Here is a 25,970-nt window from a genome sequence, read left to right on the forward strand (position 1 = left end):
TTATTCTCAGAGAAGCCGTTGGTGGCTAGATACAGTAGCGCAGGAAACTGAGCCAAGTCTGTGAGTATGTGTGTGTGCGCGCGCGAGTATGAGAGGGAGCGTGTTCCACAGGGCCCTGTGTTGCTGAAAGCACCAATCGATAGTGTGAGTAAATAAAATGCACTAAGCTGGTGTAACCCTGCAAGTTAAAGAGAGAAAAGCCAGTCAGCTGCCCCTGTCTGTTCTACACATGACTCCCAGAGGCACCTCAAATACACAGGTCAGCTAAAACCACACTTGTGTCTGCTGCTGCCAAATGAATCTGTGAACATTAGTGAAGTGCAGTGTCAAATTAAATCTGGAAAGCGGCTAACAAAGGTTTCTCCTGCCTAACGCGGGAAACGGCTTTTCTTTTGTGTTAACTAGAGCCTTAATATAACATATGGGGACGGTACCAGGCCTAAACCTAGTTCTTTCTTCTTTGGTAGCAGATGAGCTGAGCTTAAAGCACCGTCGGGGATAAACACAACATATATTAGACCCCCCTCCATATTGGACTTTTTTTCTGACACAAAAAGTAAGTGGAGCGTCAGGTGTTAGCACAGCGCTCCGGTTCAACGGGGCTAGAGCTAAGACAATGGAGAGAAGGAAAAAAGGGAGTGAGTGGGGGAATTTAATGAACATCCCCAGTGGGAGTGAGAGAGGGACTATCTGCAGGCATTGAGGCCTGCCTGCAGACAACAGCGCAGAGAAATAATTTCAAAAGCTGCAGAAATCCAAGGGGATCTGCCGCCAGACTGAATAAACCTCTAGGCCAGTGCATGAAAGGGTTAGGGAGCAGACCTGCGTGTATGCGAGTGTGTTACTGTCAGTGTGCCTCGTTTCACGCTGAGGCAAGTGCAAGTCCACCTATAATAAACCTTGCAGACAAGAGGCAATATAAACCTGAGAGCGCAACTGTTTGGCAAGAACGTAACTAAACAGTGAATATCTTTAGTCTATAGAGAACTTCCCATTAGCCTGGCCCTCACACAAGGTAATTATTGCCCCCCATTGCCATTTAACAAAGTGTCCATGAGCAACATAGCTGGTCATCCCATCACCAAGAGCTTCATCAGTACATCCACCCTGTGAGTTTGTCTGTTTTGATCCTCAGGTGGACACGACATATTTACCTTTCAACAAGTCCTGACTGTGGCTCATGGAAGCTGCGTCCAGCACCCCAGCTCCGGGGTAAAACAAGCTGGCCTCTTGTCCAGGCTGGCTAAAGCTGGTCGCTGTACCTGCGGCACCCATGCTTCCCCAGGCTCTCTTACCTAGAACCCCACTATGCTCGATGGGGTACTCCAGCAGGGAGGTGGGTGCCAAGGCATAAGGGTACTCGTAGGGGGTGGTGTAGATAAGCCCGCCATCCGGTGTGGGAGGCACCAGGGTGGGGGTGCCATTGGGCAGCATGGCAGCCATCTGAGTGGGCCGGATGAGGTTCATGATGGGGGCCCCGGCTGGCGTCTGAGGCCGCAGTGCCTGGGGAGGCAACACCTGACCTGTGGAGGTCGCTATGAGGCGAGGGCCCTGAGCGGCTGCTGCCGCCGCTGCAAGAGAGAACGCAAGGGTGGCTGCCATAAGCAAGAGAGTGAAGGACAGGAACAGAAAGAAAGAGGACAAGAGATAAAGTGTAGTGTGGTTGAACAATATCACAGATGAAAAGTGAAGTGTGAAAATACGAAAGGGGGAAAGGAAGGGTGAACAGGAAGTGGCAGAGAGAGATAGAGAGAAAGGGGAGAGGAGCAAAAGGGAAAATTAGTCCATGCAATGATCATGGTGGTGAACCACAAAAGCGACAATCTTTTGCCAACATTGCCAAACAAAATTTAAAAAAATAAAATCACCCCACACACCAAAACACAAGAAGCACAAAAATACTGAAATAACGCCATCATCCCAGTGCATCTGAAGCAGACCGATCACCACAGCAGCTACACATTCACCTACTGGAAATGATATGGGTGAGTTAAACGACACGCATGCCAACAGAAACAGAGCTGTTGACTTCATATAGAGGAGGAGGCAGTTTTTATGGCATAAATAAATAAATAAGCAAAATGAGGAGAATTTTGAACTTGATGTGGAGGTCAGAGTGGGAGCATTTAAACTTAAAGAAATGCCCATCCTCTGCAAAGTCAGCACTCAGTTTGTGTTGGATGACAAATGGACATACAAATATAATTCTTATAGAGGCTAAGCATTAGCATGTTCTATAAGCTGTGCCACACAAGCTTCCCCAAAGGGAAGCCTATTAAATAAAGTGCTTTTGTAACTGCAGTTGGGTGGTGGGCTACTTCATCATGGCTCCCATTTAGGCAGATGTTAAACGAGAAAAATTCAACAAAGAAATTAATCGCTTAAACTTTCATTAACAAAAAAGAAATGTGTACAGAATAACCAATTTTTAGAGACATTTTAAATTAAATTTTGATTAATTATTAAGAAAATAATCACATGCACAAGTTCAGATTAACTTGCCATTAAGTCAAACATTGGGGCTGTATATGATTTACATTTTCAAACATAATTTGGTGATTACAAAACACACGTGAATCAGCAACTGACATGCAGAACTGAGCAGGTGAAATACAGCAATGTGCTTAATATTTAAAGTCTGCCAGGAGCGAGTAAAACAGGGTGAATGCATGTGGATTGCAGGGGAAAGGATGGGTGGATGAAAGGATGGCAGAGAGGACAAGAAATATGGAGAAAAATGGAACAGAGGTATTCCTACTTATGGTTGGAAAACAGTTTTGAAAAAGAGGTCTGCTCATAGTCAGAGATAATATGATGTATGCACACAGTGGAGCTGACTGCACATTTATTTAATGAAAACCAAAAGTATGAGTTAATGGGAAATATTGGGAAAATATCATTAAAATATTAAAGGTTTTTATTATGTATGGAAGAAAACTGATGGATTATGGAAATTGGGGATGCGGTTGCTTTTCACTGCAGCTCGCTTACGTGTTTTGATGTTGTTATCTCTGTATGTCCCATTGAGAATAGCTAGCTCCATCAGCTGCATCTTCTTCAAATTGTCCTCTCCCTCCGCCTGTTAAAAAACAAAACATTTTAATACTCACATTAACACACCTTACATTAATTAACATGAGCCGACAACTATCGGACAACTAAAACAATCCACATGAAGACCATTTCACCTAACCGCATGTCTGGCTGTTGCCATTAAATCATTTGGACACGACGTGTCATCTGCTCTCCAGAAGCACTGGTTGGACTGGGTTTAGGGAAGCAGATATGAGATAAGCTAAAGGGCTGTTGTCGTGGCAGAGTGCCTTGTTGTTACTAAAATGCTGACAGAGACATTAAGTGTGGGAATGCATATTCATAATCCATATCAGAATGATAATTACTGTAATTTTCTTTGCTCCCTTGTGCGCAATCAAATGCGCAATAACCGCACTGGCTAATGTCAGTCCTGTCAATTAATGTTTGGATAAATAAATACAAAAGCAGCAGCCACTGTCATTATCGCCAAATTAGGGGACTGAAATTATTCACGGAAAGCAATTAAGATAGCACCCCTCCTTCCTCCTCCCACTCACCCATCCATTCCTCCCAGTTTCTTTTCTGCACCTCGCCCCACCCCACCCAAACTTAATTTCCCCTTAAGCTACCGAACATCCAATAACCATGACAACACAAACCCCTCCCTGTGATTTTCCAGGTTGTACGTCATAATATAGGCACAGTCTTACGTGGCTTATTCACAAAACCGAGGGTGCACGTGAAGCCTTGCTGACCTCAGGTTAACCTCAAGTCAGTTATTGATTTTATACCTTTTGCTGGTTCAAGGTAAAATTGTGACACTTGTTCCCTCACTAGTTCATCTCGTAGGCACATACACTCTGCACCAGCATTTAAACGCCTCATGTGTGCACAGAGTAAGGCAAACCTGTCAGGGTGGCAGGAATGAAAGCAGAAAGGCAGATACTGAACCTCCTCCGTTTCTCTATTTTGTCTAGGTGCAGAGTGTGTCTCCTGGACTAATTCACAGTTCAACAACAGCCTGCAGCTCCATTCACAGGACGATAAGGGAAGAAAAGACGTGGAAGGAGAGAGAGAAAGAAACGGAAAAAGAACGAGGGCTCAGAGTTAAGCCCTCCCCTGAGACTCCTCTTCAACACAGCCACCGAGAGAGGAAGAGAAAGAGCGAGGTTAAGCAAGAGAAAAAGTGACAGAGGCTGGTCTCTTGACTAAATATAAAGCTGTGGCTTCAGAGCAGTCACAGCATTCAACAGTGTGTCTGCGTGTGTGTGTCTGTGTGCACACGGCATGTTTAGTGTACCACAGAGCTGCCAATTAATGAAGCAAGGAAATTTCTTTTCCTTCGCTACCTCCACTGTGATCTGTCTCTCTTTTCTTTTAATAGGGAGGTCTTAAAGCATGAAAACGACACAGAATTATTCCAAGCTGCAAAGGCTGATCAAACAATAACTAGTGATTCAACAGACATGTTTTTATTTTCCAGGTAATTAGAAATTGATTGATTAAACAAACAGCTTTACATTACCAATAATTAACATCTAAATGATCATTAATTTCATTCAAAATGGCGTTCTAATATTCACCTCTGAATCAAATATTTTACATCTAATCAAATGACAACTTATGCTAACTAGCACATTCAGAAATTGGTTAAAAATAAATAAATAAATCAAGCTACAGGCTTGAACGGTGCTGTATGACAGACAAGTCAAGACAAGGTGTTAAAATAGCAGCCAAGCACTATTTTACTCCCTCGCCATTAGCTTTGGAGGTGAGCAAAGGGCCGCTTGACATGCAGCTTCAACACTAACTGAACACGGCCCAGGTCAGTCGCTAACATGGACCAATAAACCCTCTTCAATAGAGAGACAAAATCAGTACTAATTAGATGCTGCAATCTCTACGTAAACAACCGAACACGTGAATGAACAAGCCCTGCCAATAAACATTAAATCCAATATCATCTCTGTTTCTTCCATTTCTGGGATCACCTTTAGTTACTTACGTTACAAAGTCAATATAATCATAGTGTCTACAACCTTGCGCAGTCCAGAAAGTGGGACAAGCCTGCCGTTATTTGCTAATGACTCTCATAAATCAAAACAACCATTTATTCTCCTGCTTCCCTCTATGTGTGTGTCTGGGTCTCCCTAAAAGTCCATAATCCTTTCTCTGGAGCTGGCTTAAGCAAACGTAAGCTTCCCACGTCCACAAGTATGCTCGGGTACAAGTGATGTAAATTTCATCATCAGACCCAGAGCATGAGGGTTCGTGCAAATGTCTACATACCTGCCTGTTTTCCGGAACCGTGGAGAGAATTTACATTGTAATGCACCAACTACGCAAGCGCCCCGGGTGGAGGACTTCAAGAAGACTTGAAATAAAATATTAGAAGAATGACTACTCGGCTGCCGGGTCTGTATCCGTAATAGAGTATAATCAAGGCAGTCAAATTGAGGGATGAAAAGTAAAGAGAAAAAAATACAAAATGAATCACATAACTACTGCAGAGGAAAATCATGACGAGGGGCTGCATGTGTAATACTTTCAAGGCTCAATATGTTTATTCTGACAATAATAAATCACACAATCTTGCCCGTGTCCCTACATGGAGAGCTGGATAAAGAATACCAATTCTGCTAAAACCACACTTGCATTCAAGTTTTATTTTACACACAAGCAGAAAAACCTCTAACTGTAATTTAAATGAACCGTCTCTTATATTAAGATCAAGCCCTTAATGAGCACATAGCATCCCAGCAAGCTTAGTGCAAAGAACACAGCATCAGTTTGGTTGCAACAGACTAAGACTTAAAAAAGAAAAAGACATAATAATTAGCACATTTCAGGGGTGAGACTCTAAAGTATATGACAAAACGATTAGGGGTTACTTAGTAGGAAGCTACAGATCAGGACATATGCATTCAGGGATGTGGGTGTTACATGTGTTGTGTGTGTTGAGCAATGATGGATCTGCAGGGCTGTGGGGGTTAAATGGGTGCAAGGGGAAGGGGGTGCCACCATCCATCCAACTCTGCATAGGTGGCACACTGCCTGTTGAGAGGAGAGAGACAAAATAGAGGGCAGCGAGAGGGGAAAAGCACAGATGCTGCTGCTGCTGCAAGGATGAGGTGTGCATTGCTGTGTGTGAAATGTGTACATCCTCAGTGGAGGGCTGCCGATATAGCTCCAGCCTCTAACAGTTTGCTCACTAAACCCCCCAAACGCAAGACAGATCATTTCTGTTTTACATCTGAAACAAGCTCATTTTCTGCATCAAAACACAAAATCCCTCTTGCAGCATTGCCACCACTTTTCTCTGTAGTAGGTTTTGGGAAGTGCTGGTTGTATTAGTGCTACAGTTTGAGCAAAACAACAACTGAAAAATGACAGGCTCAAAATGGCTAAAGACACAGCCATTTACACGGGCAGGAAACAAAAGACGGTACTGCAGAAATCATGTTGCTTCCCCCCGCAGAAGCACAGATTAGATAAATGATGAACGGTACCTGAGAGAGCAGTTAACACTTAAATGTTGTCTTGCTCAAGGTGTCGTCACAATTAACAGACTCCTCAGTCGGCATGCACAATAAATAATAAAATCTTCATTCTGATGCTGCACTAAGTGTGTGTGAGAGCTTCTTTGTGTGTGTCTGTAATGATCTGGCTGCTGGAATTCCCTAGAGATGAATAGCTCCTGGATTACAGAATGAGAGGGATGGGGAAAGGAAGTTTTCTCTTATCATCTCTTACATGCACACATGAATGTGTGTAACAAACACGCACACACACACAGACACACACACGCTCCTGTCCATCAGTGAAAAAGCCACTCAATAAAGCTGCTCTATCCACAAGAATCAGATTCAATCAATGAGGCCTATTTGTGAAATCAGCAGAGCGGTAAAAGCTATCAGGGACAAGCAAGACGGAGGGATGAGGGAAGGTGGCGGAGGAGGAGCAGGCAGTGTGATGAGCTAAAGCAGGTGAGCCATGTCCCAATGCCTACCTGACAACCCGGCGATGAGGTCACTAGATGCATGCTAAATTACTGTCACGCTTCACTCTCCCGTGCCTCTTCTGATCACAGCTCGTGTCAGCCTTTTATATGAAAACAAACTGTAGCTAATGCTAGTTTTTATTAGACAATAGTGTTTAATGGCATTTACTGCATGTGCATCCCATGAATGATTGTGTACACTCACTCTCGCCCTGACACCCCGATTGAAGGCCCTTTCCTTTCCCCTCTCACCCACAGAAAAATGCAACAGGCGCCTGGATTAGGTTGGATGAGTTTCCTCATGTCTATGACTGCAACTGAGGGGGAGTTTTTGCTCATATCTGGCAAGAGTCGCAGTCTATGCAGCTCAGCTCAGAGAGATGAAATGATGAGCAGTGAGAGATACAGAAAGAGAAGTGGAACAAAAGGGTAACAGGAGGAGAAAAAGCGCTGCGGAGCAAGTACAAGAGAAAGCGTGAAAGATTGTCCTTGAGTTGGTGGAGAGATGGAAAGATAGGTAGGAAGAAGAAAGGAATAGCTGAAGAATATGAAACGAGAAAAGACAGGCAGAGTAGTGAAAGCCAATTTGTCTGCTCCCTAGTGGGATGACACTGGCTAAGGCCTGCTTTCCTTCCCTGGCCTCTCTGCCAGTCATCACAAACAGCCGTACGCACACATGTGAGTATACGAGCGCGCGCGCACACACACACACACACACACACACACACACACACACACACACACACACACACACACACACACCTTAGGCCTTAGCAGGGCTAGGGTCAGGCTGTCTCCAAACTACTCCAATTACCTCAGCGGTAAACACTGCCTGCCCTAGCTGCCTCCTGGGGTATAGGGAGGCAGTATGTGTAGAACTGAGAATGAGAAGGGAGGGTAAGTTTTTCAGCAGAGGGGAGTGAAGGAGATGATATTGGGAGTCTCGGGAAGGGAGGAGTAGGTGACTTCATGTATATGGGTGGAACTGGCAGTGGCGGCAGCTGGTTTCTCCCCCCGTATCCCTCCCTCTTTTCACTCCCTTTTGGTTCCTTCCCAAACTCTAACATCTGGAGGGAAATGATTACTCTTGCTATGCTGCCAAGACGACTTATCAACAATTCCACACTCTCCAGAAGTGGAGGGTGTGAGAGAAGAGGATGGAATGAGTACTTGTAGCAAGCTTCAAAACATCTCCACACTAAATAGTGACAAGAAGTTTAATCAATGCAAGATAGTTAAAGCAAACTTGGAACCTGGACGGGGGGGAAGAAATGAAAACACTTGTGCAGCAAACCTAATTCCAGTGTTTTCATGGACAAGACTGTAAATCAAAGAGATGCTCTGGAAATGAAAAAAAAAAAAATCAAACATGCCACTCATATATACAAGTGTGTCTTTCCACCAGGGAAAGACACAAACATGCACGCACAGAATAAAAACATATTAGACCTTTATCACTTTTCAGCAACAAGACCATGTATCAATCAACTACAGGGGGAAAAAAAAAAAAAAGTCTTATAAATGGGCATCACATTTTTATCTATTCTCTTTCATTAAAAAAGGCCCTTTAAAGGGTCTAGTAGAGTAAGTGCTGTTTGCCCTTTTTCAAATTCACTGTTGCACTTTCAAAGGCAATTTTCTTGCCTCTGCCTTGCTCCTCAGCTTTTGTGAACATATCTGCCAAGAGAATCAGGCCTCAACTGTATTTTCCCTTTCCCCAAAGACTAACAATGCAATCTCCTGCAACTTTGCTTTCTCGCAGCCTCATGCCTTCACAACATTCCCGTAAAGCCTCTTTATTTCTGCTGAACTTCTTTGCTCCCGTCCTCACAACCAGACAGCTCTGTTAGCGATGTGCGCCATTAGTCATGCTAAACCACCAACACACTTGCTCATTAGCATAGAAGTGAACATGACTCCAGTCAGATTATTACAAACGCATCACGGCTGCTCCGCCCCATCGCTGTCAATCAGACAGCTTATCGAGGTACGGTTGAAAGTGGCACATATAGTGAGGCGCTAACTCTTCTGTTAATACTTCTCTTTCTACTTCATAACAAAGCTCAAGTGCCAAAAGCTCAGGCTCAGAAGTGCCAACTCTGCTCCGTCTGGAGAAGCATCGGTTGTAGCTCAGTATGTAAGACATATGTTGCAAAAGGGTATTAATTTAATTGCATACTTTATTCCTACAGCTTCTCTGGGGTTGTTCATAGCATGTGGTGTAGGTATGGGTGGTAGAAACAGCCTGAGCCATGGAACTGGAAATGGTTACTGGATCTATGGGGCTTATTACAGCCTTTTATTGTACTGGAGAATAGCGAAGTGGGCAGCCTTGGTGCTTGCCGATAGCCCCATCAATATCAACTGACAGACCCATACAGACTCTGCCACGGACAGGAGAAAGGACAAGAAAATAAGAAGGGAAACAGAAATACTTTTTTTTACTGAACTAACTAGAACTTTAAAAAAATATATCTTTTTTTCTTTCCATGAAAAGCTTTTCCAGTAATAGGGAAATAGCCACGCAGAAATTCTGAGTGATCATGTTTATCCTTAGAAACTGGGCTGGTATTTCATGTAACATATCAGCATTAAAAGCAGATTAAATTTCATATGAATAACCTAGAGAAAAAAATGTACACAGATTTAACAGAATGATTCAGATATAATTAAAGCTTGTTGGCCTGCTCTAGCTTTGACAAACCAATGACGTTACAAGCTAAGAGAATAAAGGATCGTGCAGTCCCACCGTGCTGTACAACCTAACTAACAGCTGTCGGATTCTCCTGAACACTCTCATCTTCGTTTTGCTTGCCTGACAATAAAATTCCCTTTGCCTGCTCCCACATTCCCAATTTTCACTCACAAGCTCTACCTTATTCATCCATTTCCATTTCATTTCCCCCCCCTTCTGCGCTGCACTCTGTTCCTGCCCCTATCTTTATCCCTCATTCCAGCATACTGCCAGACGGTGTATTGTTCTGTCGCTGCGATCCCTTAATGCCATCCAATCGAGCAGGGAATATCTTGAAGGGATTTGGCCAGGGATGATTTGGGAGCTTTAAATACTGCTAGGGGATTTGCATCAGATTCAGAGATCCTGACTCAGAGCTGATCACTGGAGCTTTCTCCCGAAACAGGGATCCAAGTACCTGCTGCAAGATGTGGATTCAACCCTGGAACTATTTGGATGGATGTGCACATGTGCAGGCCAGCAATTATATTTTAAGACAACTTCCTTGGGTGTCCTTGGGTTATCTGGCTCAGTGCAACCTGGGAAAGCTAGAACTGTGACTCTCAATAAAGGAACAAGTTTCAGTTCACTCATTGTGCTATAACTCTTAATTACCAACATCAACAAGAAAGCAAAGGGTTTACCATGATTCTGATGATTTCATTCACTAAGTAGCACAGAGCTATGAGGCATCCTAGCACTTCCTACAATGCACTGTTGAAAAGTATATTTAGTTTTATTTAGTATGCCAGTATTGCAGATGTTGACTGCATCCTCTGCTCATGCAAAACCACATTCAACATAGCTGTTTGGAAGAAAAATACCAAACAGGCAACGGAACTCAACTTCTACCACGGGACGACCAGTCAGCAATCGCCAACAAGTTAACATCACCCCTAACAAACAAAAGCAGCGTGGAAGAGAAAGACAAAAGAAGGGCCCTGCGATAAACAAATCAAACCAACCCAAGTGAGATTTTTAAAAAAAACAAAAATCTGAGGGAAAGCATTTATTCTCAAGAGACCATGGAGGAGGCAAGAAAGCCATCAGTCCAGAGCTGGCTGGTGGGACTGAGAGAATGGAGTTTGAAATGACTTGAACGATGGCTGGCAAAGCGAGGCATCAAAGCCTGTAGGAGCTGAATTTGATGGGCAGCCTTTGGGCTTTCAAAGCGCTGAGCTCTACACAATCCTATTTTCCTGCCTAAACACTGGGACACACTGTCGCTGGAGAGGCAGAGATGAAAGCTCCGAGTGTGTGCGTGTTTGTGTGTGTGCTTCCTCTTCACAGATGTTGCAGCTTGGCCCTGGTATGGGCCCTGAGGAAGTTCAGAACATACTGTGGGTGGACAGTATAAAGTGGCGTGTGCAAGAGACAAAAAGACAAAGTGGCAAAGAGACAATGTGCACAAGTCTTGATCAGCACTGAGCTGTCGGAGACAGAGTTCTAACTGCAACTCCCCTGAAATTGACTCGCAGCCATGTGCACACTTCTGCATTTCCTTGCCTCTCTGTAAAAGGATTAAAGGGACCTTCAAAGAGCGGCAGAGAGATTGGCCAGGGGCCTGCAGGGTCCCTTTCCTCACCACTGGAGGACCAGGGCAGATTAAAAGTGCCCGGGCTGCTCAGCCTGCCTTGTTACCCGCCTTTGCTTTCTGCGCAGTGTATTAGGACACTTGAAACTCCCCCCGGAGGAGCCGAGCACAACCAGGTGGATTAGGAAGGAGGTTATTTTACAATGATGTGAGGGACCTGGATGGGGACCGAAGAGCACGTTTATGTGTGTGAACTGAAATTAAAAGGACAATACAAGTGGGCCAGGCAATTTCATAAGTGGTGCCTGTGTACACAGAATGCACCCTCACAGGGGATCATGGGTGACTGAAATCTAAATGAATGAGACAGGAGAAGAAACAGGCCTAATTCTCCTTAGACAGAAAAAATGAACTAGATGGATTAGCAACAGGATGAGGTTTCAAGGAGAAATGAAGAAGTCAAGAGAGCGCGTGAGAGAGAAGCTGCTAAGTGTGGCGAGTTTGGTTCAACAACAAAGGACAAGCCATCACAAATGAGACCTCTTCGGTTGTTCAGCTAGTTTATATTGACAATTAATTACTGACCAATTACCCACTGTGAAATTTGATGGTCTAAGAATATAGTTATCCTCATTTTACATCCAATTTACTTGGCTCTCATTTGTAATTTGCATGGCAGCACACATGCATGGCAGTGCGCTTCTTTCTTCTTTCCACAACTCTTCCCAGCCGTGAGTAGGTGAACGCCAGAGGGATAAAACAAGCAGGAGGTGGGGAAGGAGATGAAACACACCATTCAGCATGAATATTATTGTAATCTGAATCTTCTCCTTGCTTTGGGTTTTCAACATTTCCTGTGGTTGGCTCTGTGAGCAGACTGACGATGAAGGAACAGTGGGGAAAGTGGAATACAAAGCAACAAAACCATTATTCCTTGTTCATATGTCACTAAGTGCGTGCAAGCAGCTTACTACAGGTGCACATCTAGGTAGGTGCACACATGCAAGGAATTTTATCAAAACCGTTTGACAACTTCTTTCCAGATGTGGGGACAGCTGACAGTCAAACTAGACTAAGACTGTTTAAAAATATGGTCCCAGTTTAATTCCAGGCTACTTCACTCTTTGCAAAAATGTTCTGTTTGTGGTCATTACGCTGACAGACTAACTATAGTATTTTTCAACACTAAATTCATAGCATAAACTATCCGTAAGGTGCCATTAAAAGTGAATGTATAAGAAAAGCTTATGTGGGTGGAGAAGCGAGGAGTAGGCCAAATTGCTAAATCTTGAGATAAAGTTAAAGTTCAACAATCAAATAATATTCTAATGAAAAAAATAATAAAAATAATATCTATGTGTACAACCAAAGTTCTACTGAATATTCGTGTCCAACATGAAACTAGGCTTTGAAGCCGAAGCCTTCCAGGCCCTCGTCTTTTCTATCAGCGGTGAGTCTCAGTACACCGGTGAGGATAAAGTTGGAGCACAGCATGAGAACAGAGCTGTTCAGCAGATTTATGTAACCATTAACTAGTCCAAGACTATGTAAGGTTACTCTAACGTGTTCTCAACCTTATCTGTACTTGTCGATGTGCTTTGTTATGTAAGACGAGATCACCAAAACGCAATATAAGTGAGCTGCCTGGCTATATGATGTGATGTTAGACTATTCTATATTTTCATCACATCTTATTTGAAGTGTTCCCTGTTTTTCCCCTGTATTTTAATCTACATATAGGGGGGAAAATGGCCAATTTTAGTTCAACTCAAATTGGTTGAAGAAGTCTGCCTGCCTGCCTTTGAGCTTTACGGCCAGTAAATTAAAGAAGAAAAGGACAAGGCCGGGGAAGGTAGCCAAGATTAGACAGGTTGCTCCCTACGGGATTACAGTTTCTTTAGGGTCAGAACCACCTGTCTGCCGCCCAGGAGAGTGGTAGAACTGGAGATGACGAGGGATGGGCAGATGGAGATGTGGAGGGGAGAGATGGCAGGGGAGGATCCCTAAGGGGAAAGACCAGACCGAGTCCCTCCGGTCAGCATTTGAGCTGAGAGGAGGGACCTGGCACACAACACAGAAGCTCACCGATTACCACATATAGTAGAGCGATAGAAAATGGAGGAATGTGTGTAACTAGATGATCAAAACTGGGTCCAAACAAGTAACAGATAAAGGAATAGAAGAAAGTATTGAATAGCCTTTGTCCTTTCAATCACTTCTACAGAAGAGAACTTCTGTTCTCATACTTTATGGAGTAAAATATGAGAACGACAATGAAAGAAATGTCTTTCGCTATAAATCATGAATTGATGTAACTGTGCAACTGTGAACACACAATAAATAGCAGTGTTACAAAATCAAGCGTACGCGCAGCAAGACCAGCACAATTACAGGTGAGAAGTGGAAACCTTTTTCTCAGAAAAAAAACGAGAAGAAGAAGAAAAGAAATTAAAATGTATGCAAACAGATTTATATGCCAACAATGCTGGCCTTTCATGGTGATTGATGGCTTCCCTTTCTGCACATTTCAGAAGTAATAAACACAGAAATATTTCCTTCTCTTCTCTCTTAGAAAGGCACAGAAGGAAGGTTTGGGTAAAACAAATGGCTCAGAGATTCCAGATGTGTGGTCATTTATTTTATACCCAGCTTTCCCCGCTGTACTGAAATGTTAGCGAAGGTCTTGTCTGAGCCCGCTTTCAAATGTAGTAAGTTAACACCAAACGGAGGATGGCTGTGTTTCATTGTTGATTTGGTGTGTAAAGTATTACTGAAGAATGGGTGTTGGGGATAAGTTTGTGATTTATACAGCCAATCCAAAAAGTTAAAAGGAAAGTCTTTGAGGAGGGGATGTATAAATGTCAGTCTGCACGCTTGATTAAAGAGCGCTTCAACCTGACATGGCCGATCACGGTCACTTCTTAAAAAGTAGCCCATTAAATGACATGCACTAGTAATCATTATTGGCATAAGTGTCAGAAAATCCACATCTGTTTCCTGTGGTAACAGTTCAAGTGTTCCACTTCAATTACCCACTTATCACATCTAGACCATTAATCAGAGCTGCTTTATACATCACTATTTTAGTGTTTGCTCTTCACTGCTCTCCTGGTTACAAGGTTTCAATACGAGTCTGTGTGGTACTTGTCTCAAATGTATTAGCAAGGGCACAGAAAAGGTTGGATAAATGAGTAAAGAGTGTGAGCGCTGAAGATGGATGATGATGAAAGTGGAAGACAAGAGGATGGTTAGAAGTCAGAGGTCTCAGTGCCTCCAGGCCACATTCTCTACCACTTCACACACACGCAGACACACACATGCATACACACAGCCAAACCAAGAAAACAGCACAATTGCACTGAAGCAGGAGCACAGTGATGCAGCCTTGCAGTCTCTAGCAGGGGTCACCATGTCAAGGAAGCAAATTAAAAAGATGATTAACATTCATGTGGGAGAAGCGTCATTGACGTGCAGGTGGGACCACACACCATTCACTCACTCACCCACCCACCCACACCCACACACATATATCTATATAATGGGTGCACTGAATATTGCAGTCCAGCCAGTTGTAGCTGCGATGTCCTGGGAGGTGGAGAGCAGGAGGTTAATATGATCCTAGCCAGCTCTTTCATTAGACTGATGAAGGTAATAACAGCCTACAGGGAAGGAAGGGCTGCCAGATTGACTAAAACCATATACCCACAACCTGAAAGCAACGTCTGCAAGCCTACTTGAGCTACCTGGCATAGTGAGATAATAGCTACTTTTGTCATTCACCGCATTTAAATGCAGACAAACCAAACATGGAACGAGAACTGACATGACGTCATGCGATGTGTGAGTCTGATGCCCTTTCATTCCGTAGCTGTACTGCAGACCTTTCAGCTAGCTTAAAGAAGACAAAGGTAAAAGTATATGAAGAAATGATGAACCAGTCATTTGCGATACTGCACATAAATACAGAGCCAGTATTGCAAACACCAATAACAATACATTAAGGTGCAAATTTATGCAATGCAAATTTAGTTGGCTAAATATTAAACTTAAAAAACATATCCATCCTATCTGATCAATACCAACACCAACATTGGTATCGATACCATCAATATTTGGATCAATCTGCCCAACTCTATCATGAAGTTATACTTTTACACAACTACGTAGCACCTGTTGCAGAGTATTTTCTTTAGAAGTCATGTTCATTGAGCACAGTTAAGTGCATGCATCACCAAAACACATTATGAAGAAATGTGAGCTTCTATTCATGGGTATAGCCGATATCATGCATGGCTGAGAATGTGAGGCAGGGGAGCAGATTAAGAGTAAATAAAAAGAGGATGGTCATGATAGGTAGCCCCAACAAAGAATAAACATCATTAATTGGGGAGGCACACATGGATGGACACAGCCAGATGGTGTTTTGTGCTCATTTGTCATACACTGCTGACAGAGAAAGAGGAAAGAGTGAGAACCAGAAAGAGAAAAAGGAAGAAAAAGGTGTTTATTGATTGCAAAAATCTGCACACTGCTGCCTAGAACACACTTTTACTGTGCAAATCTACCTCCGCTTGTTCTGCACCGTCTTCTCTCTGTGCCTTTCCAGACTGAGTGGTTCTGATGGTGCTGCCATTGTACACTCTGCCAAGCCGGATGCATACTGGTGAGTACAGACCCAACACCCCACAGATAGCCAAGCTTGGCATCCATTAAGGTCCATCTGTCTGCCTTTCACAAAAACACCCTCTACTGTATGTTCTTTCTCAAAGGTGGCCCACAGGAGAGAACAGAAAAGAGAGAAGAGTGACAGGAGACTCAGGAGAGCAAGAGACAGGAACAAGAAAAACGGGGTTGAGTGGATTTGGGAGGGAAAAGAACCCTAGTGTTGGCATGAAGGGACTCCAAATGACAACCAGCTGGGCTCTCACTTTGCTGCTTGCTGTTCAGGCATTTATAAAATTGAAGAGAGAAAAGTGGACTGAAAACAATGTCTTATTTTGCATTATGTGTACTAGAACTTCTAAAGTTAAAAAAAAAAAAAAAAAAACAACAACAGTAGGATGGAGTGGAAAGTAAGAGAGATGTAGCACAAGAGGGAGCAGTAAGTCTGAGTCAGGACTGGGTTTCCACCATCCCACAAATGGAGAGTAGTGCTCAAGGCCATGGGCTGCTCAGGCAGCTACCATGCTCACTTTGTTCTCTGCGATGACAGTTTCATTCAGAGAGGCATGCACTCGGCTCCCCAGGGCCAACGTGCCCCTGCACCAACCAGCTCTTTCTTTCTCTGTTTGCTGTTCTCCTTTCAAACACAACCCTGCCTGCTTTTTGGATGTTCAATGTGTATGTGTGTAAGAATGTCAAAGGAATCAAAGCTAGCTGGCTACCCCTATTAATATACTATGGGTAAGTGCTTTACTGTCACTGCACTGAATCAGATGTAGACCCTGCTGACATGAGAGCCTGTAGACCAGATACGGTCATAAAAATGCCTGAAATTTAAAACAGAATTGACTCACTTTTTCTAAATAGTATAAACTTTGTAAGCAGCTCAATTATCACTACACAGCAGAACATTTTGCTTTGTTAGAAAGAGTGAAGTGCCAAGTGTTTTTTTGGGGATTGAGCAGACACACTATAAGGCAGAAATATAGCTCTCAAAGAATCTGAAAAAGTAGATTATTGGCGAAATCCATAACGGCACAGATGCAGGCTGTCTCACCCGGTCTCCAAAGAGCCAATCAGAAGTCGAACAAGGAAACATACTAGCCAATCGTGTCTAGACTGGAGGTTCACGAAAGGATTCCCTGTGCATTGCAGGACATATCAACTCACTCCTCTACTAAAAATGAAGGTAAGCCCAATTTTTGTTTTTCTTGCTTTGCTATATCTATAATATGAATTAGCATTTCTGGTGAGATGAGCCATAAACACAGATCACGCCATAAATGAAGCTGTGATACTGCAAAGCGATCGAACGGCCAATTCATAGGCGACCTGCTTTACCTCCTGAATTACAGCTACCCCACATTTATGTCTGGAACAAAAACATTAAGACAGCTCATCCAGTTCCTGTATCAGAAATCTGTGAGCTCTATGCAGAGTTTAAAAAAAAAAAAAAAAAAAAAAAGGCAACACTGCTGCTCTCTTTTCCTTCCTCCTGCACACTCTCATACACAGAATGTTACACAATGCATCTCTTGGCTAACATAGTTATTAATAATAATAATGGATTGCATTTATATAGCGCTTTTCGGGGCCCTTAAAAAGTAAATCTCTACTAAATAATTTGGAGACCACGTCTGCCACACAGCTTGCAGTGAAACAGTCAGGCCACATCTCAATCAGTGATATCACAGCAGGCACTTGCTCCTAAGAAAAGTAAAGTACCTACACCGGCCTGATTAAGAAGGGGTGTGGCCAAAGGTGCGGCGTGCCTAAATGTTTCATACAGAGGTCATGTTATTGTATTTAATGGGGATTATAAAGAAATTGCTGTGGCACCCCCTGTGTGTGCAGCTGCCAAGCCAAGACTTCATTACACACCAGAAAAAACGTTTTCCATCGATGCTTTGTTTGAGGTTGTGAGTACAAGTAAGCAGTAGATCATTAATAACATGTGGAAGTAATTCAGATGGATTTGGACCTAAGCGTATGTCTGTTTACACAAGTCAGCTGCAAGCCAATTCTTATTTGTGATGACAACATCATTCTACATAATCTTGGCATACACAAAAATCAGGGTTTTGGGGGGGATTTTTTGCCTCTCTCTTAATTGGCCATGATATTCTGTCAATCACAGGATAATGCCTTCCTATAGGCTGATAATCTTTGCTCTCCTGCCCTTCTAAGGATAGTGGGGAGAAGTGCAATGAGCCAGTCAGGGTTTATGCATACAACTGTGCAAGCTGAGGTTACCGAAAGTGCATTGGGGTTCTGCTGCTTGCTCTGTTTGAGGCCTTAACGAAGGACTCAAGAGATGAGAGCAGCATTTTTGTCGGTGTCTATGCGAACACACGCACGTGGACGCATTTTTCTGTGCAAGCGCATGTGTGTGTGCGCACTAGCGTAGGATCAGTGAAGTAAATCCACACTTGAAAGAGTAGCTCAATCAAGCTCTTCCACCAATCTCCCCCCGCCTCCCTTCCTTTTGCCTCTCAACTTGCTGTCGTTCCCCTGCTCCCAGTTCATTTAGAGTTGAAGAGTTCACAGGACTAAGGAGTGAAAGAGCAACACACGGGGCAAAGATGAAGAACTACCATGAGCAATGCAGCAGCCACTGGCTAAATGACAGATAAAATGTAAATACATCATACAAACCCACAAATGAGCCGAATGATTTTACAAGTCATGCTTTTTAAGAAAATTACATGAGAAATAAGCTCATATTGTTTCTGTTAAATGCACTTATTTAGCCTAGGGAAAAAAGTTTCATTTTGAATAATTAAACGAAACCATTACTGTTAAACAAGCTTCTACAAACTATTTTCTTACTAAAAAAAATAAATAGTATGAACGTGACTGAGTTTAGTTGGCTAAGCAAGTGGGAGGAGAGGATTTTCACTGCCAGACATCCTGGCTTTTAATCCCAATTCAGTCAATTGTGAGATTATTTAAGAGCAAAATTATTATTATTATAAAGCCTTTAACTTCAATTTAAGGCCAGATTTGAAGAACCTTTGGTTATCCCGCATCCTCCCCTCTTTGCTTCCTTTCTGCAGCAGGGACCTCGTCAATGACAAGTAAAGCCTTTTCCTTGGAAGGGAATAAAAAGCATGACCTCATTTTGTGTCCTGTGCGATGTAATAAAGGCGATTTTACGCTGCCAAACGTAGAGGAGATGCCCTTCATTAGAACTGTGCATACTCAGCGTGTCCATACTTTAATCCAATTTAGTTTAGCATGATAAAGGGCATTACAGCCACCCAGTCCCACACATACTCACGACACGTATGCATTCAGATGCAGGAAATAACAGAAGAAAAGAAAGAAAGAAATGCAGAGCCCTTAAGAATTATTGGGTAGATAATGCACTGCCCCAGTATTTAGGAACATCAGACAATTATATTGAACCCAGGGGCCAGTCAGAGTCCTCTGTGGTAAGTAAAATCTATAACAAAGTCAAACTTGGTTTATTTCTTGCGTCAATATAAAGTAGAGTATTAACTAAAAATATGTCTTAGCCGAACAAGCTTTAGCATTTTTTAATAGATATGAATGTGAGGAAAATGTGCTTCCCTTATTTCATTATATTCCAAAGCAAAAACAGGACACATTGTTAGAGTTTGTATTGTTGATTGTTATTTATGCTTAGAAATATTTAACCATAGATGCTTAGAGGTGTATAATCAATTGTGTAGTGATAAGTTGTGTGATCTTTAACAGGCTACAGAGGCTTGGTGTGCATTCCACACTAGAATGCACACCTACATCCTGGGAGCACGGGAAGAGGTCGCATCTTGTTTTAATTGTTTTATGGTAGGATTAACGTAGCTACGTCTGTTCTAGTCTAAGTGCTTTTCTGTTTAGATGAACTGCTGGACTTCCTCACCGGGGGGGGGGGGTCTAGTCTACCCTCTTCCTGACCAAGGATGTTTGACCCTTTGATCAGCAACACACACACACACACACGCACGCACACGCACACACACACGCACACACACACAGGCAAGGTACTCTTTGTTTGTATGTAGACGTCGTATGTTAATGAACCTATGCATATTCATGTAACCTCAATAAAAGGACAGTGTTACGGGAGGACGGACGAGAGCAACTGGGGTCAAGCGAAGGGACGGCGCTCTGTCCGGTCTCTCCCGTGCACGAGTAACATGAAGAACTTTGCCTATTTGTGTCTTGCTTAGCAGTGTAATTATATTGTCTTCAACGTTCCAGCGGATGGGTTCAAGCTACAAACCTATCACACATGGATCCTGAGAAATCAGAACATTTATATGCAAATTTGATAGGTTCAGAAAAAACACTATCTATCTAATGTCTAACTAATGGAAAAAACTTTTCATTATGGTTAAATGAACAAAGATGCTTTGCCTGAAGGAAAAATAGCCTTTGGCAAACTGCATCTGGTCATTAATTAGATCCATAAAACTCTTATTCAAATTAAGAGAGAAACTTTATGAGCAAAGAGATTTCATTAGTGTCTCAAAAGAGCAAGAAGCTTTCTTGTGTTTGAGAAATAAAAGAGCGGCTCTTTACTCCACTCAGTGGTTCAGGTACCAAATTAAAAGACTGTGTGTAATGTACTTGTAAGGGTGCAAAATGCACAGAGATTTCTAGGAAAGTGATAAAGTTATTTTCATGGCACTTGATTCGGATTAGTTTTAACATTGAGCAGCTGCCATTATCTTAAAAGGTGTTGCTGTGTCGTGTTGACACGTGTGCCAGTGACTCATTCTACTTATAATAATGCAGCTTCCAGATATGGCCTTCATCTTCAACTGTGAATATAAAAGTCTTTCAATATCCTCTGTACATAATTACAAGTCCCCAAACTAAAGTCAGGAAATGAGAACCAGTTCCAAATTGTCCAATCCATCAGAGTAGGATGTTCCCTGGGTTACTTTTTTCTTTTTATTGATGCCAATGTGTTTTTCTGACTGTTGAGTCTTGCAAAAACAATGTTGTTAAACTCATGAATCTACTTTGTTGGAAACTTCTAACAAAAAGGAGTCAAGATGAAAAGGAGGAAACGGTGCAAAGCATGGCTTCATTTGAGAGAAAAAAGGATAGCAGTGCTAGTTTTAATGGCTTTAAAATGATCATTTCAAGTACGGGTGGAAACACCAGCAATATGCCGAAACATCTGTCTACACAACTTGGGCTTAAAACAGGAATCCATTAGACACTATTGCTTCTCAGCTAGGCAGCATACATGTTACAAGGGTAAATACTGCATGGTATATCCGTACAACACAGGCGAGCTTAGCAATTTTTTTCTTCTTTGACTTCAAACAACATTTTTTCCCCCCTCACTGCATCCATTTTAAGTTTTGACTGACTGTTGCTACAATAAAATAAGGGAATTCAACCAATAAGGTTAAAAAAAAAAATCAATTAAGTGTGGTATCAGTGAAGTCATATCAGTTCCCTAAGGAGCTGTGAAACACTTCAGTATTCAAAACAGTCAGCGCCTAAACAAATGACAAGTAAGCCGAATACAGACAAGAAATACTCCGGCAAGATGGCACGAATTAAAGCGCCTTCCACACTGTCTCAAAAGGGCCTTATACCGCTTTGACAGACAGGTTAGAAACATCACAGAAGACAGGAGATGCATGATGCCGCTTCCTGTGGCAGACGTGAAGCTCTAAACTAGGGCTGCTCGATTATGGCAAAAATGATAATCACGATTATTTTCACTGAAATTGAGATCTCGATTATTTGACGATATTTATTTAACCCTTTAATACCTACCATAGAACCAAGTACGCCAGAGCTTATATTATTTTTTTACATGTTGTAGTGCCATTTGTGGGAGCATTTCAAGTTGCTATACAACTGTTATAGCCCATATTTTAATAATATGTATGCATTAAGTCCATAGTAACTACATTAATTGCAAAAAAGTGCAATAAACTACAAAAAAAAAATTGAAAATCGTTTTTGTTTTTTTGTTTTTTAGGTTTATCCCTCAAAACTTTAAATACAAAAAAGTTGCAAAAAATAGTTTACAACAACAGGAAATTTATTTTGAGTGTCTTCATAGTTTTATTTTGGAGATACACCAATTTTTATATACTGCAGGAAAAACGAAAAAAACAATCCTATGATGCAAATTTGCAAAGAAAACAGCAGGTGCATCAAAATAAACTATTTCCAGCTGTGCAATTCGAGTTCTAAGCATCCCAGAAACTATTCAGAAAAGTCAAACATGACCAGTATAGGCTTTTAAGGCCTACAAGTAAAAAACTACATTTTCCGCGAAAATGACGTCACTTCCGGTTTCGGGCAGGAAATGGCGGACATGCGATAGTTCGCGGTGACGTCTGTTTCACTGTGGGAAGTGTTACGAACAGCTGATCGGATCGGCAAAGCGTGTTTCTGGAATATTATGTTTTTGTTCCTGCAAGCGCTTTTTATGCAATTTTTGCAAAGCTTTATGTGGAAGGAAACCGTGACCTAGGACAAGCTGATGGCATGAGATGTAACACAACTCCTCTGGTTTCATATGCAAAACAAATTATTGCGCTAGCTTACGCGGTTCCGGTTCTACAGGGATTTAAAAATAGCTACACAAAACAGAGCGTGCTGCTCTGACCAGCTTTAAAGGGTTAACAATAACAACGTATTGAATAATGACTTTAAAAAATAATATAAAATAGTGTGCAACACCACTGAAGTTTTTTTTTTACCTCTCTTTTCAACCAACAGCAGTCACTCTCCTCTCCAAATAACTTCTGCTTAGCTTTCCGAGCTTCCCTCGGGTCCTCTTAGTCAGCGGTCTCCAACCTTTTTTGCACCATCGACCGGTTTATGCCCGACAATATTTTCACAGACCGACGTTTAAGGTGTCACGGATAAATGAGGGAGGGGCTAATAATCGGCTCAGTCATTTTTAATGATCGTTGAAAGCCCAGATCGTAATCATGATTAAAATTCGATTAATTGAGCAGCCCTACTCTAAACTGGTCTAAACGAAAAGATACCGTTCAGGGCCCTAGAATGATGCAATGACAAGGATTTGTTTTAACTCTTTACACTATAAAACAACATTTTACAGTCTCCCCCATTATGAGTTTTGACACCTCAGTATATATCAATAAAAATGTGGTTTGACGACCATTAGGATGGTTTCCAGGTCTTTTCAAGCATACAGTAGCTGCATAGGCAGAGACTACCCTCACTAACTTCTGATGCACACCCAGTCATTTTGTTCTATAAGCAGACCAGAAATATGAGAGAAAGCACTCAAGGAGCTTCAAGGGGTAAAGAGGTAAACCCCATTTGTTTTAACAATTACTTTCCTGATGTGGCAGACCCAATAAAATAACTAATAACCCTGAGCTGACACATGTAAACATTTGAATTAAAATATAGCAATTTATAGTCTATGCTTGTTTTTCCTAATACAACACCAGGATTCAGAGAGCCTTTCCCATGAGAATTTCTATATAAAGTTTCAAACATGTTGGTCTTAGAGCTAAATAGGTGACTTCAACTTAACTCTTGGGATTCACGTTTCCATTTTATAAGTCTGAAGAGAAGTTTGTTCAGCTACTTTTTGACAGATTGATTAACATACAGCTCTTACTGGTGTGCATCTGAATATCCCTGTAATCTTATAACCCCTATATTGATGTGTTCAGATCAAATTTTTTCCCACTATTGAGCTCATTTCCACAAATGTTGACTTTCTTGGGGTATCAAAGGCATCATAACTCTGACACTCAAACATTACATGCTTGTAATTGTAATACAGTTACAACTGGGACAAACGCTGTCCTTGTTGCGTATGTCCCTCCCCGGGCGAAAGAATCTTAATGTGAAGCACACATGTAGGAATAATTATGCATTAGCACGATAGAATGCATGAAGGACAGCGGATTAACAAGGTTACAAATGCAAGTAACACTTTGTTTAACCTTGTAAGGCTGATATTGGTTGGCCCCATTACCACAGACCTCCAACCCTGTGCATTGCCACCTGCTGGTAAACCTGTGCCTTCAGCTGCCCTGCCCACCTGGTCACCACAGCTAAAAGCAAAAATATGCATTGCATGCCAAAAGCACTACCAGCAGCTATCACCAGTGGCACCATGTAAGAGGAAGTCTTGGCAGAGGGGAAGCGGAGATGAAATGTGGCAGTCACAGGAGGTGTGTACAGCTAGCTATGTTTTTCCACTCCGCTGGAGGTACAGCCAACCTGTTCTCCTCAACTATATATGGAAGTAAACAGGATGCTAACAGCGGGATAGAGGTAGTATGCCATATGTAGGTCGGTAATCTTGTTGTTTTGACCAAAAGCTTCTCATAGGACCATAAATTTAGAGTCAATATAAGTCCTTCATCTTCTGGGAAACTCAAATGGAGAACATTAAATCTCTCATTAAACCTCAAGCTGCTACCATTGCATCCATCCATACATCCATCCGACCGGCAAGAGGCAGAGTACAAAATGTGTACGTATAAACTTGTGGACAGTATGTACTTACTGCAGGTACAAGGAGCTTCTTGACCTCCTCCACTGCTCTCCTCATCTTGATCTCTGCTCTAGCCTGTGTGTCTTCCACTGTGATGAGGACATGAAGGTCTTCATTTAGGTGTTCCCAGTTTGGCTTTCCTCTGTTCTGCTCCTCCTGGACAGAGAAATAGGAAGAGCGAGAGAGACGTTGAGTGAATGTGACAGTGTGGGTGTGTTAGAGTACCAGTGCAGTAACACGGCATATCAGAGAAAGTGGAGGCGAGAGGCAGGCATACACAGAGGACGACGGGGCCCTGTGAAGAGAGGCGGGATGACAGGGCCGGCCCTTTAGTCAGCTATTTAGCTTTAACTTTGAAAGGACACCCTTCTTTAATAGATCCCTCGCTTCGCAGAGACAAAGATGACAGCTAGCCCTGCAGCAATTAATATCAGTGAAAGATGGATGGATCAGAGAGAGATGGATGGGGATATTTTTATTTTATTTTATTTTTTAAACCGCAGCAACTTCACTTGTTGGAATAAAATTATAACATAGCTAGGGCTCAGAGTATGTGAAAGTACATGAGTGTGCATCTGCCTCTGACACATTTTGACATACACTGTAAGGGCAACAAAGGTTCGATGAAGGAGTCGTTTTCCTTCCTACAAAGGCAGCAGCACAGTACTCTCAGGGTCCCAAACTAGCAATAGCAGCATCTAAAAGGAAAAAATGGGTTGTATTCAAAACCACCATCACTGCTAGATAGCCTTTCAACACAGTTAAATAGGAAGCAGGCTCAAAATTGAAATTTGGCAGACTGAAGTTTAGAGAAGCTTTATGTTTTCAGTTGCCTCCATGAAAAGCCCAGTCATACCCAAGTCGTGTGAAAAAGGTAAAATGGGATATATGTACAGACAAAAAAAATCCTACATTTGCAGCAAAAAAATAAAAAATGGGATCAATTTTCAATTTAGCATAGCTACTTTCCTCCCTCTTCTTGTTGCCCGGCTGACAGTAAATCTAGCGAGCAGACACTGAGAGCGCTCTAAAAAGCTTTTGAGGTTGGATCGCATGTCAGCGTACAACCATGAAAGCCAGTGGTTTGAAAGCAGACTACTTCCCCTTGAGGTGAGGAGTTGAGGTCTAGGTTGTCTGTAAAAGATACAACCTCAGATTTTGATGTGTGACACCACATTATAGCACCAAAAAGGGGAAAAAGGGATAATAATGCTCAAATGTTTCAGTTCGTGAAGACAAAACGTGTAAAGTGAAAATGAATCTGACTGCATTGTAAAATCAGAAATGTTTTTCCAAAGGAGGTCAGAGTCTTGAGGAGTCAGCTGCATACTCTCCTGCTGTTGTTCATAAATACTGTATCGTTTACTCCCGCCCATACAAACCACCTCAACTCCAGATCACGGCTCATTTCTGAGTAGTAGGCGAACTGCTGCAAGGATGTCTAATTACAAACAATGCATTGCAGTGCTCTGCATGGGGTCCACCTGACATGATTTCAATATACTCAACGAGC

The 25,970-nt window shown here is 42.3% G+C and overlaps 1 protein-coding gene across 5 annotated transcripts in view; it reads right to left on the reverse strand.

The window, feature by feature from the left end:
- Positions 1-25,970, reverse strand: part of qkia (QKI, KH domain containing, RNA binding a) — an 84,913-nt gene that overhangs the window by 9,005 nt on the left and 49,938 nt on the right. For 2 of the 5 annotated variants that reach the window (XM_082516405.1, XM_082516404.1), the window contains exons 4-6: positions 24,470-24,613; positions 2,992-3,079; positions 1,155-1,595 (exon numbers count right to left, since the gene is read on the reverse strand). In XM_082516405.1, the coding sequence (XP_082372531.1) occupies positions 1,155-1,595; positions 2,992-3,079; positions 24,470-24,613 (673 nt within the window). The remainder of the gene's footprint in view (positions 1-1,154; positions 1,596-2,991; positions 3,080-24,469; positions 24,614-25,970) is intronic. The other 3 variants (XM_082516408.1, XM_082516407.1, XM_082516406.1) reach the window with 2 other exon arrangements.

Source organism: Aulonocara stuartgranti (assembly GCF_965226115.1).
Source record: "Aulonocara stuartgranti genome assembly, chromosome: 19".
Classification (NCBI taxonomy): domain Eukaryota; kingdom Metazoa; phylum Chordata; class Actinopteri; order Cichliformes; family Cichlidae; genus Aulonocara; species Aulonocara stuartgranti.